A 22,070-nucleotide genomic window follows, 5' to 3' on the forward strand; every position below is an offset into this window, starting at 1 on the left:
ATACCAAATGGCGTAGGCCTAATAGTTACTGTTGCAAAGACATTACTGATGTACGGGTGTATGGGTGGAGAATGGCACCATCGTGTGGTCATTGGTTATGATTACAAAAGTGCTGTGTGATCCAAATCATTTCCGTCTTTATACAACAGATGGCATCAGATACACGTTACATTGAATATCCCTGTACTCTGAGGCTGGAATACGCAACCAGCTCCAAAATGACTAACGACAGCACAACACAACAATGAATCAATTATTTTAGAGTTTTACAGTCTTTAGTGGTTGTCATGTTTTATTTACAGGAAAATACATTTTCAAGAGCAAAAGTGTAATGAGCCAAGCATATGATTTTGAGCATGCTTGAAACTACATATGGGATTCACACTGACGTAAACGAACACTCAGCGCACAGCCTCCGCGTGCAGAACGAACAGCAGTAGCAGAACAGGTGGGCTTAGAACGTTTTGTTTGTTTTCCGCCATTAAAAAAAAATCAGGAGGAGACTAGAAGAGAGGGGAGACAACGCCTGTTCTTGTCCCTCAGTCCCATGTCTCTCTGGACTGAAACAGCATCACTAGGCCCACAGAACAAAACAGATCCCATGCCCATAACATAAATGAGTTCGTTACTCTTCTTTAATAAAATCACGACAGAACACATGCATTAGTTACAAGAGGTGCCATTAAATGAACAACCATTTTGCAAATCACACTTCCAATTGTTACCGTTGCCGAAATTGGATGAATTGCCGAATGACAAAGCCAAATGCTATGACACATGTCAAATACAGTACATTCAGATGTTCCACTTATTAGAAAAATGACAAAAGAATTGTATCAAATAATTGTTAGTATGTATGTCAGTGTTGTGGGAACATACTAGAGTGGGCCTAACTTAACAGTTCCAATTTTTTAGAATACCAAAGCATATTTGATTTAGTTTGACTTTGATCCATAGTCTTGGTTAGATAGCTAAACTCAGGGTCAACATGTATACAGTTTCAAGCATCACCTCTCGATTCTACTCATTCCATACCGTTCTCAGTCACTTTAACACTGTTTCATCCAGTAGTATACTGTAGATACTTCCTATCAACAGGGCTGAGCAACACAGAATGTTTTTTTTTTTTTACAGTACAGGGAAATCGGGTTTCAAACTATGTCAGGTGTCCTTTTCAAGACACAAAGTATTAGTTAGAATCCCAAGAAATGAGAAACCTGAATATGTAGGTTCTTTTCAGGCTCATAACCTATTTCATAACAGTAGTTATAACCAAGTATATTACAAAATGTCAACACTTTATTTCCATGAACAACTAACTATTCACGGTGCAAGTTATTGTATTTTTCCTCCCACAATGCTCTCTGTTTAGCATTGATTGAAAGAGACAGTTCAAATATAACATGTGATTGAGGCATCACTCACACTCACCCATTCCATGCAAAGGCAAAGTATAAGTACCATATTAACAAAGTATACATTACAATATATAGTTTACATATTTATAACTCACATACATTCTTTTCCATGTCATTTCTCTTTAAGACAGTTTAGTCTGAGATGTAGTGGTCAAAATATTGCAGTTGCACTTGTTGTACACTTGTAAATATTCTGCCATTGCGGTTACTGATTTCATTCTGATTTGTCACAGACGTTACCAAGCCAATCAAATAACCCAGCATTAGTATGTGTCACTGATTGAAAATACCGTATAGGGCAGGGATCAACTAGATTCAGTCACCGGCTGGAACATAATTACAAATAATGTGTAGACTGCAAATAGACTGCAAGAAGCCCAAACAGATATAATATTTGACATAATCATTTCAAACCTTGCTCGGATCTGTATACGATTACATATCACTCTCTCTATTATGCGTGGCAATAATTTGACATTTTCAAAATGTCAATCACTTGGAGCTGATTTACTGGCGTTTTTACAGTCTTTTATTTCCAACGATAAAAATACACTTTTTTTTTTTTGCTCTTGGGGGGCCAAATTCGGGCCGCGGACCGCCAGTTGGAGAACCCTGGTATAGGGGATATACTAACACAGCCAGGCTATAAGGCTACAGCACTAGAAGGACTGGTCTTGGATTTGACCAGCGCTGAAATGACAGCTTTGTTCAGCAGAAGATTTACAGTGCATACACAGGTTTGAAGAGGCGTTATCAAACTCTAAAATCCCTACATTAAAAATACAATTTTATGACATTATCAAAAAAAGAAACAAACAAAGTTCACAGTATAAAGTCTGAGATAGGTCGCTGGTAACAAATATGAATTGCTCAACTAGATTGATTTGTACTGTGGGTGGCTATAACGAGGTAACATTTAATAAAACTCAGCAACCAAGTAAACTGTACTGAACTACAACGGAAAACAACCGTGTTTATTGTAAAACACAACACCTCTATGCTGAAGATGTGACTTATGTTTATAGGGGTGAAGATTGCGGACCGAGACGACACAAAACACCCCTGTTCCGCGGATATTACCCTAGTGACAGTGAGGAGGGCTTTGCCAGGCGATGTGTGTGTGTGTGTGTGTGTGTGTGTGCGTTAGCGTGCGTTTGTGTGAGTGAGCCCAGTCCGATTCCTGCTGTGCTCTGCTGGAGACAAGACGGAATGCCTTGAAATCCATTGTATTTGTTCAGTGAACCAGAAGCCTATAGCAACAGACCCACAGCTCTGTCACTAATGCACCAATGTCCAATAATAGCTCCTAAGACAACCATCTATTAGCCACTAACAAAGGTGAAAGTAGTGCACTATATAGGTCTAAGGAAGGGTGTTATTTAAAATGCAGAGCAAGATATTTTGAAAGCTACTGAGGTATTTTGAATAGATTACTACACTGCAGTTCTGAGGAAATAACCTGTGAGAAACACATTCAGTCATGTTATAAGAAAGATGTCCTTATGACATAACCCCAGCGCGAGTAGCTGAGATAACAGAAAGGGACACAAATGTATTGCAGCTGTGGTACTTTACATTTGAGCAGTTGGGTTACCTTGGAAAACGGTATGCTTATTAGCCTAACCTTAATGAAGAACTTGATATGATTGTAAAAACGTGTATGTTCATTGTTTGATATCGTCCAAAGACCTTCCTAGTAGTTTTTTTTTACAGAAAGAAGGAGAGGGTGCTCAACCAAAGTGAGTCGTGGTGAAACCCCCCAAAAATGTGTAGAGATCATTGGACAGGAAAAGGTGCAACGCTAGCTCACCATTCTTTAAAAAAAAAGTTGAATTAGACAAGTTTAAAAGATTGACATAGAAGGCAATTAAAAGGCCGAAACGTCAACCTTTTAAACTCATCTAATAAAACGACACGTTGTGCATTTTCCTGTCCACAGTACTGTTTTATTAACACAAACAAATCTATACACTAAAAGGAGGAAAATACTGTCTCACACAAAATAGCATAAGCCTACTACTTCAGCACTTGATAACTACGACAATAACAATGAACTATTCCCCAAATTGAGTAGGGCTAGAAATGAAAAATAATTTGACTTCATTGTTCAACCAAATAAAATGTTAGTCTCAGCTTGTCAGAGATTTTAAGTCTCTCAACCACTCAGCAATAAAAACATATAGAAAACAACAGTGTCGCTGAATTCTTAAAAATCAACCCCAACATTGGAAACGTATGGGAATATGCGTTTGGTTGAAACAAAAAAATTATACTTTTGACTTTTCTGAACATCTCGCTCTTTCTTTCATTCCTCTGCTAAGTCGGCTGTTTTGAGGGCTGAGTCCGCTCCCAGGATCTTGCAGAGTTCGTTGAGTCTGTGTTGCATCTTGGGTATTCCTGCAAGTGAAGACTCGAGGCGTTGTTTCTCCTCGGTCAGGGAGAGACGCGTAGCGGTGTCCAGCTGCTCGAACCTCCATCCTCCCTCACCATCAAACTGTAACAGGTGAGTGTGGTACTTCCTGTCGGTATGAAAAGTGGAGCAAGAACATGGGTTAAGGATGGGATTATTTCATGGTTGCGTTATGTTTCTCTTTTTAATTTGTTCACTATCCAGTCAAAGCACAACATTATTTCCAAATAGTATACAATTGTCTTTGACCTTATGGTTGTGGTATGTTATGAAACAGTATTGCAGTGTTAGTGATGGCGCATGTGTCCTGTTCTATTGTGGTTGCAGTCATGTTGTGATTATTTTGTGCTGTTCCCTTGTTGCGTGGTGTAGTGTCATGTCATGTCGTGTAAAATGTCATAGGGTTACGTGACTGCTAAGGTTAAACAAGCAACTAAGTAGCAGCAGCAATCTCCTGAGAGGAACAGACTTGCACAATATTGTGGTAGTCCTGTTTGTGTTTTCTCTGAGGCTAACTCAAAGAAAACAAAGAACAGAGCATTGCTGACTTGACAAGTAGAAGTGCATTTGCTTATAGGCTACTACTTGTTTTGCGGTAGTATTTTGCATTTCCTTTTTTTCTACAGGTTTCTGTACGGTTTTCCTTTAAAACTCTTCTACAGTGTTAGGCACAGAATCTGTGAGCTTCATGACAAAAAGCGCCATACAATATTACACATTGGACGTTTGAGAAACTCTCTGACTAGTCTTGCTTGCCAAACTCATGGTGCTCCACCTAGGTATTGGAGACACAGCGGCTGCATTTAAACAGGCAGCCCAATTCTGACATTTTTTCACAAATTGGTCTTTTGACCAATCAGATCAGCTCTGAAAAATATCTTACGTGAAAAGACCTGATGTGATTAGTCAAAATACCAATTAGTGGAAAAAAGATTGGAATTGGGCTGGACAGACTGGTCCAGATATGATATCTATCTCTTACCAGAGGGAGGGTCTATGGGTGATTGACAGTAAGGATATCCCAGCATCCTTTGCAGCCTGGAATATTTTCCCCTCCACGTCAATGCTGACAGCACTGGTGCACTCATCTAACAGGGCGTACTTTGGCCTGACACACAAGAAAAAGGAATTTAGAAGTGTATAACTTTCAAATTAACGATGAATTAAATCAGCTGGCCACCAATCAACTATAGAACAAGAGAGGAAAATGGGCTATTCAATCACCAGCACTATCTACTATTACGTTTTTCCAACCCACACGTACAGGGTTTAAGAAGGCCTACGATGGCAGGCCACGTCGTACCTGTTGTAGAACATGCGAGCCATGCCCATCCTCTGTTTCTCTCCCCCAGACAACACATCCTTCCAGTCCATCTCTGCATCCCAACCTACACACAGACAAGCAGACACACATCACAGTCAGTTAATATTGGAAGCACTGTCATTGACCACAGTTTTATTCTCCACAGGAATAAGTAGGTTAAACGCTACCCAAAGACCAACGCAAAGGGTTTACATTTAGTGTAACCACGGTAACGCCTGTGGCGAGAGCCCAAAATTCAAGAATATTCCATAGGAGACTGACTGACTTACAAACGTTGTCTCTCTCTAAGGCTTAAAAACAAGCCTTTTTTTTAATCCCGCTGCCAAGGCGTCCTGTGTCTTTTCCGTTTAAACCACCGGGCTTCATATTCATCTCAAAAGACCAAAAAAAAACGAATACTTTCTAATCCCGATTTAGAGCCATGACGCAGGAGGAAAACGCAGGACTTCAATGTCTCTACAGCCGGCGTTGGTGAACAAACAGGGAAAATTATAATCCCTTCTGGAGGGATCCCAAGATTATTACCCTCTCCTCTGGCTAGGAACCATTCACACGGTGGTTACAAAGCAGCCATTCATGGCTCTAACCGGGAGTGACTAGGCTTAGTGGTGAGGTCACATTAATGGAGCCGATTGTCGGAGAATAACAGGACCACTGGTCTCCAATTAACTACACTCTACATGTCCTTAATAAGACCAAAGATATGGAGAGGGACAGACTGGTGCCACTAGAAAATACTGATATAACTTACAGACAGCACATGATAAGAGATACAGAAACATAATTTTTTTTTTTTTAGGAAGTGTGTGTTAGCTGAACTGAGAGGGCCCCGTTCAGTATATGTCAGTTGTTGTTAGGGAATCCCCTTGGAAACCATATCATTCATCTCAAGGGCAAATAGCTTAAAAATAGGATGCTGGGAGGTTTTGTCAGGCCAGCTCTTTTCAAAGTGCACCTGTTCCTACGCCTTCAGACCCACGCAGCCCTTCTGTTCTAGGCTGACTCCGATCCCTCCCCGGGTTCTTACCGCCCTCGCGGGTCACTATCTGGTTGAGGTTAACAATGTCCAGTATGACCTCCAGGTCCGTGTCTCTGTAGCCCCTGTCATGCATGTCCTTTAGAGAGTCTGGGTAGATCACCTGGTCTCTCAGGGTCCCAATGGACATGTACGGCCTGAGGGCGAGAGCGAGAGAAAGGGGGAGATAGTCAGACACAACATTTGGGTAAAGAGGTCTGTGTGTGTGTGTGTGTGTGTGTGTGTGTGTGTGTGTGTGTGTGTGTGTGTCACGTTTCACCATTCCAGTAAAGCCGTCAAAACACCTGGAAGATCTGGTAAATATTTCACTACTCTAAGGTCTGGTTACTCTCTCTCACTCTCCATGGAGATCCAGTTACCGAGTCTAGAGGGTAAGGTTACCTCCTGCTGATTTTCAATACATTTGACTGTGTGTGTGTGTGTGTGTGTGTGTGTGTGTGTGTGTGTGTGTGTGTGTGTGTGTGTGTGCGTGCGTGCATGCATACAGAATATTCATCCGTGCATGCTTGTGTGTGTGCCTCTATGCAAGCCTGCATCGTACAGTAGGATCTTCATTTGAGCCAGTTTGCCACAGCAGGAAAATAATTCTGCAGCAACAGGAAATGTGAATTATTATGTTGATCCATTTTTTGTTAGGGCAAATCAAGTCTGACATTTTAAAGTGGAAATAACAAACTTTAGAAGCCTTTTTAAACCTGTTTGTTTGCATTTCCTGTTGTGCAGTAACATTGGCAGCAACAATAGAGTGGTCAAATTAAGATCCTATAATCTATACATGGGTACATGTGTGTCAGAGTCGGTACATGTGTGGGCATAAGGATGTGTGCGACAGTGACAACCACTAACCTTTGTGGTATGTAAAACATGTGTTGTGGGGAGGGCTTGTGCAGCAGCCCCCCATAGACAGGCCACAGCCCACTGAGGATCCTGAACAGAGAACTCTTCCCACAGCCGTTAGGACCTGTGATCAACAGGTGCATACCTTCCTCCACCTGCAAGAAACAGCATTCACACACACACACACACACACACACACACACACACACACACACACACACACACACACACTATAGCCTTGGAGTACTGAATAGTTTCGTCACAGCTGATGTGTCTAACAACCCATGACATGAGTGTGGCAAAGCAATCACTTGATTGTATGTTGTCCCTACATCTTTTTTTTTGTCATGGTTTATGTTGAGTATTAGAAAGCAATACTGTCCTTATTTTATACTATGCAATGTAGTGTGTGTGTGTGTGTGTGTGTGTGTGTGTGTGTGTGTGTGTGTGTGTGTGTGATAATTACATGTGTGCTTCCTTCTCTTAGCCAGGGTTCACTTCAAAAATAAATTCAAATCTCAAAGTGAGCTAACTTCCGGGTAACACAACAAAGGACAAAGCATGTACTCCCTACCCTGGGGGAAGATGGCTGGAGGATTAGGAAAATAGCATGTACTCCCTACCCTGGGGGAAGATGGCTGGAGGATTAGGAAAATAACATGTACTCCCTACCCTGGGGGAAGATGGCTGGAGGATTAGGAAAATAGCATGTACTCTCTACCCTGGGGGAAGATGGCTGGAGGATTAGGAAAATAGCATGTACTCCCTACCCTGGGGGAAGATGGCTGGAGGATTAGGAAAATAGCATGTACTCCCTACCCTGGGGGAAGATGGCTGGAGGATTAGGAAAATAGCATGTACTCCCTACCCTGGGGGAAGATGGCTGGAGGATTAGGAAAATAGCATGTACTCCCTACCCTGGGGGAAGATGGCTGGAGGATTAGGAAAATAGCATGTACTCCCTACCCTGGGGGAAGATGGCTGGAGGATTAGGAAAATAGCATGTACTCCCTACCCTGGGGGAAGATGGCTGGAGGATTAGGAAAATAGCATGTACTCCCTACCCTGGGGGAAGATGGCTGGAGGATTAGGAAAATAGCATGTACTCCCTACCCTGGGGGAAGATGGCTGGAGGATTAGGAAAATAGCATGTACTCCCTACCCTGGGGGAAGATGGCTGGAGGATTGGGAAAATAGCATGTACTCCCTACCCTGGGGGAAGATGGCTGGAGGATCAGGAAAATAGCATGTACTACCTACCCTGGGGGAAGATGGCTGGAGGATTAGGAAAATAGCATGTACTACCTACCCTGGGGGAAGATGGCTGGAGGATTAGGAAAATAGCATGTACTCCCTACCCTGGGGGAAGATGGCTGGAGGATTGGGAAAATAGCATGTACTCCCTACCCTGGGGGAAGATGGCTGGAGGATTAGGAAAATAGCATGTACTCCCTACCCTGGGGGAAGATGGCTGGAGGATTAGGAAAATAGCATGTACTCCCTACCCTGGGGGAAGATGGCTGGAGGATTAGGAAAATAGCATGTACTACCTACCCTGGGGGAAGATGGCTGGAGGATTAGGAAAATAGCATGTACTCCCTACCCTGGGGGAAGATGGCTGGAGGATTAGGAAAATAGCATGTACTACCTACCCTGGGGGAAGATGGCTGGAGGATTAGGAAAATAGCATGTACTACCTACCCTGGGGGAAGATGGCTGGAGGATTAGGAAAATAGAATGTACTCCCTACCCTGGGGGAAGATGGCTGGAGGATTGGGAAAATAGCATGTACTCCCTACCCTGGGGGAAGATGGCTGGAGGATTAGGAAAATAGCATGTACTCCCTACCCTGGGGGAAGATGGCTGGAGGATTGGGAAAATAGCATGTACTCCCTACCCTGGGGGAAGATGGCTGGAGGATTAGGAAAATAGCATGTACTCCCTACCCTGGGGGAAGATGGCTGGAGGATTAGGAAAATAGCATGTACTCCCTACCCTGGGGGAAGATGGCTGGAGGATTAGGAAAATAGCATGTACTCCCTACCCTGGGGGAAGATGGCTGGAGGATTAGGAAAATAGCATGTACTCCCTACCCTGGGGGAAGATGGCTGGAGGATTAGGAAAATAGCATGTACTCCCTACCCTGGGGGAAGATGGCTGGAGGATTAGGAAAATAGCATGTACTCCCTACCCTGGGGGAAGATGGCTGGAGGATTAGGAAAATAGTCACAGCAAACACATCACAGGTGCTGTAACATTTAGAATGATTTAGTAGGACGCACTTTCACAACACTTTGGGAATGGAAACAAAAATCTGCTTTCTTATTGGATAAATTCAGGTAGTACTTAATTTGAAGTATTTCACTTCATTTGAAAACGTTTTATCACTACTGAACATCACCCAGGATGTTGATGTGTTATTTCTCACCTTGAAGTTGAGGCTGGAGACCACTATGTCTCCATTGGGAGTGATGATAGGGACACTCTCACACACGATGCCATTGTCCACATCGATGACTCTTCCTGCAGAAGACAAAGACAAAAAAAAAAAATGGTCATTGTGTGTCGATCAATAATTCATATGATCAGTTCAGTCAACCAGAGTGCATGTGGCTGCCAGAAAAAAATGTGTGGCAGCATTTAAAAAATGTGAGAAAGTGTAATAAAGTGCAGCTGTAGATAACGAGGACGTGGCCAACTGACTAACTAGCTGTGTTAGCAAAGAGTATGTCCAGATGCACATGTTCACCGGTGGTATTAGCCGAGCAGAAAGGTGGTTGGTTCGAATACCGGGCTGACATGGTGAAAAACCTGTCGAAGTACCCTTGAGCAATTAACCCTAATTTGCTCCAGGGGTGCCGTACTACTATGGCTGACCCTGTAAAACAACACACTTCACTGTACCTATCCGGTGTATGAAACAATAAAACATCTTATATCATGATTACAGTCGATTGATGCTGAGGATGGATATTTGGCTTTAGACCAAGATGGTGAGAAAAAACAGCAAGAAAGATGCACAGGATTAGCCTCGGCTGTTTTCCAAATTGCACCCTATTCCCTTTTATAGTGCTCTACTTTTGACAAAGGCCCATAGGTCTCTGGTCAAAAGTCAGTGTTTCCCCTAGGATTTTTGTTCAGCAGCGATGGCAAAGTTAGCGTGGGGGGAGAGAACGTCAATTATTTTGAAAAGGACATTCTACTCCAAAATGAAAGAATATATGATTATGTTGACACCATCTGAAACGTAATTGTCTCTTTAAAAGCCAGAAATAAATAGGCTGAAGCTTGGGTTGGCCCATCTGCATTTACAGTGCATTCGGAAAGTATTCAGACCCCTGGACTTTTCCACATTTTGTTACGTTACAGGCTTATTCTAAAATGGATTAAATAGCTTTTCCCCCCCTCATCAATCTACACACAATACCACATAATGACAAAGCAAAAACAGTTTTTTAGAAATTGAAATATCACATTTACATAAGTAGGCCCTTTACTCAGTACTTTGTTGAAGCACCTTTGTAAGTGATTACAGCCTCGAGTCTTCTTGGGTATGACGCTACAAGCTTGGCACACCTGTATTTGGGGAGTTTCTCCCATTCCTCTCTGCAGATACTCTGAAGATCTGTCAGGTTGGATGGGGAGCATCGCTGCACAGCTATTTTCAGGTCTCTCCAGAGATGTTTAATCAGGTTCAAGTCCGGGCTCTGGCTGGGCCACTCAAGGACATTCAGACTTGTCCCGAAGCCACTCCTGCGTTGTCTTGGCTGTGTGCTTAGGGTCATTGTCCTGTTGGAAGGTGAACCTTAACATCAGTCTGAGGTCCTGAGCACTCTGAAGCAGGTTTTCATCAAGGATCTCTCTGTACTTTGCTCCATTCATCTTTCCCTCGATCCTGACAATTCTCCCAGTCCCTGCCACTGAAAAATATCCCCACCGCATGATGCTGCCACCACCATGCTTCACCGTAGGGAAGTTGCCAGGTTTCCTCCAGACGTGACAGTTGGCATTCAGGTCAAAGAGTTCAATCTTGGTTTGAGAATCTTCTTTCTCATGGTCTGAGAGTCCTTTACGTGCCTTTTGGAAAACTCCAAGCAGGTTGTCATGTGCCTTTCACTGAGGAGTGGCTTCGGTCTGGCCACTCTATCATAAAGGCCTGATTGGTGGAGCGCTGCAGAGATGGTTGTCCTTCTGGAAAGTTCTCCCATCTCCACAGAGGAACTCTGGAGCTCTGTCAGAGTGACCATCAGGTTCACCTCACTGACCAAGGCCCTTCTCCCCCGATTGCTCAGTTTGGACGGGCTGCCAGCTCTAGGAAGAGTCTTGGTGGTTCCAAACTTCTCCCATTTAAGAATGATGGCCACTGTGTTCTTGGGGACCGTCATTGCTGCAAACATGTCTTGGTACCCTTCCCCAGATCTGTGCCTCGACACAATCCTGTCTTGGAGCTCTACGGACAATTCCTTTGACCTCATGGCTTGGTTTTTGCTCTGACATGCACTGTCAACTGTGGGACCTTATATAGACAGGTGTGTGCCTTTCCAAATCATATCCAATCAATCGAATTTACCACAGGTGGACTCCAATCGAGTTGTTGAAACATCTCAAGGATGATCAATGGAAACAGTAGGCACCTGAGCTCAATTTCGAGTCTCGTAGCAAAGGGTCTGAATACATTTTTTATTTTTAATACATTTGCAAATATTTTTACAAACTTGTTTTCGCTTTGTCATTATGGGGTATCGTGTGTAGATTGATAAAGAAAAACATTTATTTAAAATACTTTAGAATAAGGCTGTAACGTAACAAAATGTGGAAAGAGTAAATGGGTCTGAATACTTTCAGAATGTACTGTACCTAATTGAAAAACCCCAACAGACTATGAACGCATCAAATGACACATATATACAGTGCCTTGCGAAAGTATTCGGCCCCCTTGAACTTTGCGACCTTTTGCCACATTTCAGGCTTCAAACATAAAGATATAAAACTGTATTTGTTTGTGAAGAATCAACAACAAGTGGGACACAATCATGAAGTGGAACGACATTTATTGGATATTTTTTAACAAATCAAAAACTGAAAAATTGGGCGTGCAAAATTATTCAGCCCCTTTACTTTCAGTGCAGCAAACTCTCTCCAGAAGTTCAGTGAGGATCTCTGAATGATCCAATGTTAACCTAAATGACTAATGCAGATAAATACAATCCACCTGTGTGTAATCAAGTCTCCGTATAAATGCACTTGCACTGTGATAGTCTCAGAGGTCCGTTAAAAGCGCAGAGAGCATCATGAAGAACAAGGAACACACTAGGCAGGTCCGAGATACTGTTGTGAAGAAGTTTAAAGCCGGATTTGGATACAAAAATATTTCCCAAGCTTTAAACATCCCAAGGAGCACTGTGCAAGCGATAATATTGAAATGGAAGGAGTATCAGACCACTGCAAATCTACCAAGACCTGGCCGTCCCTCTAAACTTTCAGCTCATACAAGGAGAAGACTGATCAGAGATGCAGCCAAGAGGCCCATGATCACTCTGGATGACCTGCAGAGATCTACAGCTGAGGTGGGAGACTCTGTCCATAGCACAACAATCAGTCGTATATTGCACAAATCTGGCCTTTATGGAAGAGTGGCAAGAAGAAAGCCATTTCTTAAAGATATCCATAAAAAGTGTCGTTTAAAGTTTGCCACAAGCCACCTGGGAGACACACCAAACATGTGGAAGAAGGTGCTCTGGTCAGATGAAACCAAAATTGAACTTTTTGGCAAAAATGCAAAACGTTACGTTTGGCGTAAAAGCAACACAGCTGAACACACCATCCCCACTGTCAAACATGGTGGTGGCAGCATCATGGTTTGGGCCTGCTTTTCTTCAGCAGGGACAGGGGAGATGGTTAAAATTGATGGGAAGATGGATGGAGCCAAATACAGGACCATTCTGGAAGAAAACCTGATGGAGTCTGCAAAAGACCTGAGACTGGGACGGAGATTTGTCTTCCAACAAGACAATGATCCAAAACATAAAGCAAAATCTACAATGGAATGGTTCAAAAATAAACATATCCAGGTGTTAGAATGGCCAAGTCAAAGTCCAGACCTGAATCCAATCGAGAATCTGTGGAAAGAACTGAAAACTGCTGTTCACAAATGCTCTCCATCCAACCTCACTGAGCTCGAGCTGTTTTGCAAGGAGGAATGGGAAAAAATTTCAGTCTCTCGATGTGCAAAACTGATAGAGACATACCCCAAGCGACTTACAGCTGTAATCGCAGCAAAAGGTGGCGCTACAAAGTATTAACTTAAGGGGGCTGAATAATTTTGCACGCCCCAATTTTTCAGTTTTTGATTTGTTAAAAGAGAGGGACGGCCAGGTCTTGGTAGATTTGCAGTGGTCTGATACTCCTTCCATTTCAATATTATCGCTTGCACAGTGCTCCTTGGGATGTTTAAAGCTTGGGAAATCTTTTTGTATCCAAATCCGGCTTTAAACTTCTTCACAACAGTATCTCGGACCTGCCTAGTGTGTTCCTTGTTCTTCATGATGCTCTCTGCGCTTTTAACGGACCTCTGAGACTATCACAGTGCAGGTGCATTTATACGGAGACTTGATTACACACAGGTGGATTGTATTTATCATCATTAGTCATTTAGGTTAACATTGGATCATTCAGAGATCCTCACTGAACTTCTGGAGAGAGTTTGCTGCACTGAAAGTAAAGGGGCTGAATAATTTTGCACGCCCAATTTTTCAGTTTTTGATTTGTTAAAAAAGTTTGAAATATCCAATAAATGTCGTTCCACTTCATGATTGTGTCCCACTTGTTGTTGATTCTTCACAAAAAAATACAGTTTTATATCTTTATGTTTGAAGCCTGAAAAGTGGCAAAAGGTCGCAAAGTTCAAGGGGGCCGAATACTTTCGCAAGGCACTGTACGTTATAACTTGTCATTCCAGGCAACTGAACATTTTAGAGGCCCTCGTCCTGGCCGCAGAGACAAAATGTTTTAAAGCAAATTTCCCAAAATTCTACACATTCTGTCATAGGGCGGAGAAAACATGTCAGTTTTAAAGTACCTCTCCTGCAATTTTATAAATTTTTCCATGGGGCTGAGAGAAAATGTGCCGTTTAGAGCAAATTTCCTACAATTCTACACACTTATGCAGTGTTCTTATGCTATCTGAATGACTCAAACATTGTCACAAAATAATGCCATGCAATTTTGGGACTTTTAGATTCTCCCTGACTGTCTAGTTTTATTTTGGTGATTGTCACTTCTCGAAGATGATCATATTTTATTTGTATTATATAGGTCCATTATCTTTTCTACATGATCTGTTTTAGTCATTTAACTTTACAGTGAAAACATTTTAACATCCCACATTTTTTCTTTATATACAGTATATAAATATATATATATATACAGTATATACAGATTTAGAAGTGGTAAATTAATATGAGGAAACACTGAAAGTAGTGCACTATATAGAGAATAGGGTGCCATTTGGGGTGGACCCTGTGTCTCTCTCGCCTGCAAAAAAATAAGTTCAAATTAAAGTATTTAGTCCCATACTTCTAGCACACAATGACTACATCAATCTTGTGACTACAAATTTGGTTGGATGCATTTCCTGTTTATTTTGGTTGTGTTTTCAGATTATTTTGTTTCTGAACACTTCTACATTCATGTGGATGCTATCATGATTAGGGAATATCCTGAATGAATCGTGAATAATGATGAGTGATAAAGTTACAGACGCACAAATATCATTGAAGCTGGTAACCCTCCGGCTGCCGGATCACTCCCAGCTCGGGGATTCGAACCGGCAACCTTTCGGTTACCAGGCTACCAGCCCGCCACTCTAACCCAGATTCTACCACAACCCCCTAATGTAGTATTGTAGTATACTATGGTATAGTGTACTGAATAGGAAATAGAATAACGTTTGAGTGTCTCACATGTGTAAGTGTACCTCTGGACAAACGTGTACTAAATCTCAGATAGTCTACCTTTGATTTCCAAAGGCCCGTCGATGTGCATCTCTGGCCTGGCCACGATCTTCTTCTCTCCTGTTCCCATGGTCGAAGCGGACGAGCGCTTGTAGACGCCCCTCTGCACCTCGCCAAACACCAGGAACATGTTGTAGACGCGTGTCGTGTAGCCCGCCAGCTCTGTGACCTATCACAGACAACAAGAAAGGTCAGAGGTCACTTGTTGAGGTAAATAACACTGGAGTCAGTTAGGTCGCCTTACCCAACAGAGTTCCATTGCCCAACAGTAGGTGTGAGCAAAGTAGAGCAGTGTGTGTGTCTTTGGGAAAACCCTTGAACTATGAGAGCAGCCAGCAGCAGAGCTGGTCTATAGCAGTGTATTGTAGAGTGCACTGAAAATCTGGTCAGGATTACAGTACAAGCTGAAGGGCCATTATTTGATTGAATGATGGAAAAGACCTCTGTATAATTTATGCAACTAATTTTCAAAAAAAAAAGGGTTCTAAAAGGGTTCTGCGGCTGTCCCCACAAGAGAACCCTTTTTGGTTACAGGTAGAACCCTTTTGGGTTCCATATGGAAAGGTTTGACAGGATTACAAACACAGACAGACCAATCCGAACCTCCTCTCTCGGCATGTCCAGCCCACTTATTATCTCAGCCAATCATGGCTAGTGGGAAGGTTGCTGACTTTTTCTGTGGCTTAACCAACAGGGCTCGAAATTTAACAATTTTACAGATGGCATACAAGTTTGTAATTAAGGCACATGAAAGTTCACATGTTCGAGAAGGCATTTCTGCCCAAAAAACACATTTTGATAAAAACAAAATGTTTAAGTTCAAAAGGCTCTCCTGTGATGTCGTGACTTGCGACATACGCCTAGTTTCCTGAATCGGGTCACATTTTAAGGAGATATCTTCCAAGTTAGTTAAGGTGCCATAGGATTGATAATGAGGAGCTGAACCCAGCCAGACAGGCTACATGGATGATCACCAGATGGAGGATTATTCACAGCTAGGCTAAGCCGGCCAGCATGAGTGGCAGAGTGGGAAAGCCTTAAAGTGGAACTGGCAGCTGATGGGATCCTCCTCTTTTTAATAGAGGCCATCACTCTGTTTTCTCACGCAATCGCATAGCCTATAGAACCACCTGGTGGTTTACCCAATAAATGACTGGGCGTTTATACATAGAGTGTGCAACTCTCTTTGCCTTTTGACCTGTCTAAAATAAAGAATGGATTTATTGTGATGGTGTAGGCTATAGATGGATTCCTTGGACTTTTATGTAGATGTTCCAAATGTCTGCATTAGTGGCTTGTAGGCTATGCATGGAAGCCAGAAGATTCTAAATGTGTTTATGTTAATTAACATGAGATCGGCAGTTGTTTGCTTGACAATCACCGGCTGACAAAATGTTATGACCGCCACAGCCTTAGGTGTGTCACAGTCTCAGGCTGTGTTCAGACAGAGTGCAGTGACAGCAGCAGTAGTGCAATGTGCCCTGCCTGTGTCTGTCAAATCCAATCAAATGTTATTTGTCAAATACAACAGGTGTAGACCGTACTGTGAAATGCCTACTTACAAGCCCTTAACCAACAATGCAGTTCAAGAAATAGAGTTAAGAAAATATTTACTAAATAGACTAAAGTAAAAAATATATATAAAAAAAAAAAAGTACAAAAGAAAATTACATAACAATGCTATATTTTATTTTTATTTAACTAGGCAAGTCAGTTAAGAACAGATTCTTATATACAACGACAGCCTACACCGGCCAAACCCTAACCCGGATGACACTGGGCCAATTGTGCACCGCCCTATGGGACTCCCAATCCCGGCCAGTTGTGATCCAACCTGAAATCCAACCAGGGTCTGTAGTGACGCCTCTAGCACTGAGATGCAGTGTCTTAGACCGCTGCGCCACTCGGGAGCCTTGAGTGGCAGGGGTACTGAGGGTAAATACCCGGGGTACCGGTACCGAGTCAATGTGCGGGGGTGAGGGTTAGTCGAGGTAATTTGTAAAGTGACTATGCATAGATAATAAACAGCGAGTAGCAGCAGTGTAAAAACAAAGGGGGGTGTGTCAATGTAAATTATGCAGATGGCCATTTGATGAATTGTTCAGCAGTCTTATGGCTTGGGGTAGAGGCAACCGGTCAGGATGCTCTCGATCGTACAGCTGTAAAACCTTTTGAGGATCTGGGGACCGTGCCAAATCTGGGGAAGAGCTGTTGTCGTGCCCTCTTCACAACTGTCTTGGTGTGTTTGGACCATGATAGTTTGTTGGTGTTCTCGACCCGCTCCAATTCAGCTCCATCTATGTTAAAGGGGGGTCTCTGACCTCCTCCCTATAGGCTGTCTCATCATTGTCTGGGATCAGGCCTACCACTGTTGTGTCGTCAGAAAACGTAATGATGGTGTTGGGAGTCGTACTTGGCCACGCAGTCGTGGGTGAACAGGGTGAACGTGTGTGCCCCTGCTGCATAACATACCCTACTGTTACATAACCTGGTTGGGTGTGTGGCACTGTTCAAACACTGAGCAGGGTGAGCTACAGTGAGTGAACCTTACCTCAGGAAAGCATCTCTGCCTGTCTCTTAGGGTGCCAAAGCAACACACATTGCAGAACCCAGTGCATTGAGTGGAACCCCTGCATGCATAGCCTTGTTGGGTAACATCCAAAACACTACCTAATAATCACATTCTGTTCTTTTTCATACCCTGTGTGTTCTCCACACTGTATGGTACAGTATATGACTAAATGTAGACTAACCTTCAGTAGGAAGTGTGATACTGATTTGCAAGGCAAAGGATTACAAAAACCACAGTCTGACACCAACAATACTCATTTCCTCTTATTGAAAGGTCTACCCTCCCCTACAGAGTGAAACAGTGCGCTTTCTTGCACCTCAGCCCTTTTCTCACATCCATGTAATACTGTAGATATAACTGTCATATTCACAAATATTGTAGTGGGCATGTGACCACCGACACAGACAACATTCAAATCAGCACCGTGATGGGGGACATAAAATGGGCCTAAATCTGGTAACTCAAAAATAAATGTCTGCAAAATAATAAATGCGTGTGGATGGACATCATCATTTTGGGATTACAATGAGGGATCTTTTTCTTTGGTGTTGCTTCATGTTGGTCAGACCGTTTGAAAGTCCTCTTGTCATGAGTGGGTCTAATGGCTCACTCGAACACTGTCCATTCACTCTAATGCCACTTGAATGTAAGAGACGAGACAGGAGAGAGAGAGAGAGAGAGAGAGAGAGAGAGAGAGAGAGAGAGAGAGAGAGAGAGAAGAGAAGAGAGGCGAGAGAAGCGTGAAACATCACCTCTTTGTAGGAGGACATGATCCTCTCGATGGCGTCAGCTCCAGAGGCCAGGAGATTGCGTGCGGTGGTGAAGGCCTCTGTCCTCTCGCTCACCAGCACCTGAGTCTGACCGTCGGCAGTCTCTGTGAGAGGGGAAATTAAGGATCGACACTATGAGATGACATACTGGGCCCGTAGCCCCTTGGCTTTCTGATCTGTATGGCCTAAGGAAGGGCCTAGGAACTAGGGAAAGTGGCAAAAGACCAAAATGGAACAGAGCCATTCTGTGCTTAGACCAGTAAGACTGTAATGACAGCTCTCTTTTTTGTGGCCAAAAACCCAAAAGTTGCCATGTTATCAGTGTGTATGACACTGATGGGGGTGGAGACCACAGGAGGATGGTGGCACCTTAATTGGGGAGGACGGGCTCGTGGTAATGACTGTAGCGGAACAGGTGGAATGGTATCAAATACATCAAACACATGGTTTCCATCTGCTTGATGCCATTCCATTTGGCATCAAACACATTATTATGAGCCGATCTCCCATCAGGCAACAGTAGCATTCCGTTGGTTAGTAGCTAACAGGACAATAGGGACAACAGGATGAATATACCCTTACCAGCACAACAAAGTCCTTGTTGAATAACACCTACAGGGTATCGTTGAGCTAGTTGGTTCCTGTGGGTTAACACATGCTGATCAGCTTCTATGGTGTGTGGAACATGCAAATGAAGAGGGGCTGTTTTTTGGGGAGCTTTGTGAGTCCAGCACAAAATGACCTGAATAGAACCAAACGTCAATCGGTTCAAATGAAAGACGGAATAGGCTACCTGCTGGAATGCACAAACAGAGATCAACCATGACAACCCTTCCTGAAAACAAGGGGCTTTAGAAGAAAACTAGATGATGTCGTGGTGACTATTACCGCTGTCAGCGAAGCCGGTAGCTGTGATGATGGGCACAGCCACCATGACCAGTCCACAGCTACTCCACACGTACTTCATGAGGAACTGCTCCACCATGATGTACCACAGACGCTTGGACAGGATCAAGTTCATCTGCTCCGCCAGGGCCCGGTAGCACTTCTGCAGCTGACGCATCTCCACCTGACACACACAGGACCGGCAGACACAGACAGGCAGTTTACATTGCAGTCACAAAAAGTATCTGGCCTACACAGGCCACATTCACAACAAATGGATTGCAAATAGAGTTCACATAGCATTCACATTGTATGTTAGTTATTTTGCACTGGCAGACAGTCTTATTTAAAACAAGTGCATATAAGGAGGCTGTCAATCAAATGATTGAAATTCACTTTGGGGAATTTGATACGATGTCATAGGTGTGCATTGGATCCAACTCCAAGGGACCCAACCCATTGGTATTGCTATTATAATAAATACATTTGCATGGAAAATCCACCACGCATCTTTCTTGTATACCTTGTGGCCCCTGTAGAAGGCTATCTCCTCTGCATTGGCAATGATCCTGGAATGCACATAGCGTAAATGGCCTTTCCTGTGGGCCTCCTCAGCTACTAGTTTTCCGAATTTCGGCGAGCAGGCCCTCAGAACCTTGGCCGTGCAAAACACTACCAGCCCGGCCAGCAGGGTCGGCCCGCTGGCGTTGGCCCCCCTGGACCGGGCCGTCTGGATGAGAGTGTAGGAGGTGAGTATCACATCCAAGATGGGCTTGGTGAGGTTCGAGTAGAGATGCGCAACGGATTGGGAAAACATCATTACGTCCTCGGTAAGAGACTGGTCCGGGTTGGTCAGTCTCCCGTCCATGTTGCTGACTTTGTAGTAGGTCTGGTCTGTGAAATAGGTGGTGTAGGCATGGTCCACTAGCCGTGTGCGGAAGGCGAGGGCCAGCTTGCACTCGAGGTAGCGGATAACACTGTTCACGAATGTGGCCGGAATGGCAATAAGGAGCCATTTCATCAGTTGTATGATGAAGCTGCGTGGTTCTTTCTCAACGATTGTTTTCACAATCTTGCCATCCAAGCCTGCGACATAGATAGACAGAAATGTCCGTGAAATCAACGCGACCGAATGCAGAGACAGCAATCCGAGCTCTTTGGAAACAAGCTTTGGAAAGAGGATTTTAATGAGTTCAAATATCTGTTTAAAAAATTCTGCGTTTACCCCAGGCGACTTTTTATGACTCAGTGCATCTGTTTGTGATTTAACGCCAACCGTTGAGCCATTTTCCTCTCCTTTAGAGCCCCTGCTATTCCTGCATCCATTCCGTTTCACGAATTGTCTGCAGACGATGGGGTACAAGGTTTTCACCCCGTAGGCAGCGGCCGCGAGAAAGACAGCTCGCTTCGCTGCAGTCGTCCGGTCCCATTTCACTCTGAACGCCGCATCAAGTATATTGGACATATTTTCCCCTACGCAGCGATCAAAGAGACAGTCTGGTTATTTCCGTGCTACATCCATCGGGGATTTTAGTATGATTATGGATCTGGAAGCGAAAAGAAAAGGAAAAACCATCTCCCTCATACAACGGTGAGATGTTTAAGCTAGAAAACCCACCCGCTAGGTACGTTCTAGTGTTTCCGTCATTTGGTTTGGCAGTGTTTTATTTATTATAGGCAACACCCCGGAAAGACACGATACGGTTGTGAGGGACGTATTCAAATGAGGTCCCTACTGTACGTTTTTTACTATACACACACTGTATTGTGACTATATTTTGTCATTGAGTGTAGTAACGTGGTTACTACCAACGCCTCTCTCGTCTTTGAGAGGGACATAGTAGCTATGTCATGTATTTGTCTGTTGGCTTGGCTCCTGCATCTTTGTACCTCTCTCTCACCTCAAACTGAAGCATCATTATAATCGGCTACTTGATGAGAACGTTTCACTAGTAGCTAGCTAGCTAGGTTTCATAAAAACTCAACAACTATCAACTACCGTATGCTGTTAGATATATTTTATCATCACTTTAAAAAAAAATGTATGTCCCAATTATTTTATTTTTTTGTCTGTCTGTCTGATTTTACTGGGCAAAGTGAATTGGGTCGGTGGTTCAAGCGGAGTTTGACAGCTAGCTAGCTAACGTTAGCCTCGTTAGCACTTTTACAGATGTAACGTTAACGTTACTTGTTGACAGTCTGGGTGGAACAAGTTTTAGAAAAAAAAACTGCTTGTTAGCGAATATTCAACATTAACTTTCTATTTCTTTGTCAGATAACATTATAATTGATACTATTTAACAAAAATATTCTCTTGACCCCCTTTTTAAGATCAATTTGAACTTGATTTTCCATTATGAATATTAACGTTACAGGAACCGGTTTTATGATGAGAAATGACATGAAAAAGCAGAGGGTAAATAAGATACCATATATTGTATATATTATAATACAGTATATGTGACATGATAATACATATGCCCACATATATTCAGGAATTCTTTGAAAATAAGAAAATGCAGAGAAAGATGAAAACCTTAGGAATACCAACCTCATCTGAAGGAGCCAGCTCTGGAAGTACATGTATGTACCTGGCGACTTCATTCATAGTAAACCAAATTGCTGAAGTTACCCATGAGCCCTTGCTCCCCATCACATCTTTCCCTTGTGGAGAGCCAGCCTTTGTACAGGTATGGCTATATATATATATATATATATATATATATATATATAATATATATATATATATATATATATATATCAAGAAATTATAGAATCATTCTAGGAGGAAAAGTGAAACAGTAGC

The 22,070-nt window shown here is 43.0% G+C and overlaps 1 protein-coding gene across 1 annotated transcript; it reads right to left on the bottom strand.

The window, feature by feature from the left end:
• Positions 1-256: 256 nt before the first annotated feature.
• On the bottom strand, positions 257-20,946 carry LOC110490173 (ATP-binding cassette sub-family D member 2). Its single transcript, XM_021563403.2, has 10 exons — positions 19,788-20,946; positions 19,268-19,448; positions 18,362-18,483; positions 15,038-15,206; positions 9,454-9,548; positions 7,035-7,180; positions 6,180-6,325; positions 5,132-5,216; positions 4,811-4,936; positions 257-3,937 (listed from the first exon to the last, which is right to left on the bottom strand). Exons 1-10 carry the CDS (start codon positions 20,727-20,729, stop codon positions 3,724-3,726), a joined length of 2,226 nt encoding a protein of 741 aa, XP_021419078.1. The 5' UTR covers positions 20,730-20,946; the 3' UTR covers positions 257-3,723.
• Positions 20,947-22,070: the final 1,124 nt, after the last annotated feature.

The sequence above is a fragment of the Oncorhynchus mykiss genome, chromosome 15 (genome assembly GCF_013265735.2).
Source record: "Oncorhynchus mykiss isolate Arlee chromosome 15, USDA_OmykA_1.1, whole genome shotgun sequence".
Classification (NCBI taxonomy): Eukaryota; Metazoa; Chordata; class Actinopteri; order Salmoniformes; family Salmonidae; genus Oncorhynchus; species Oncorhynchus mykiss.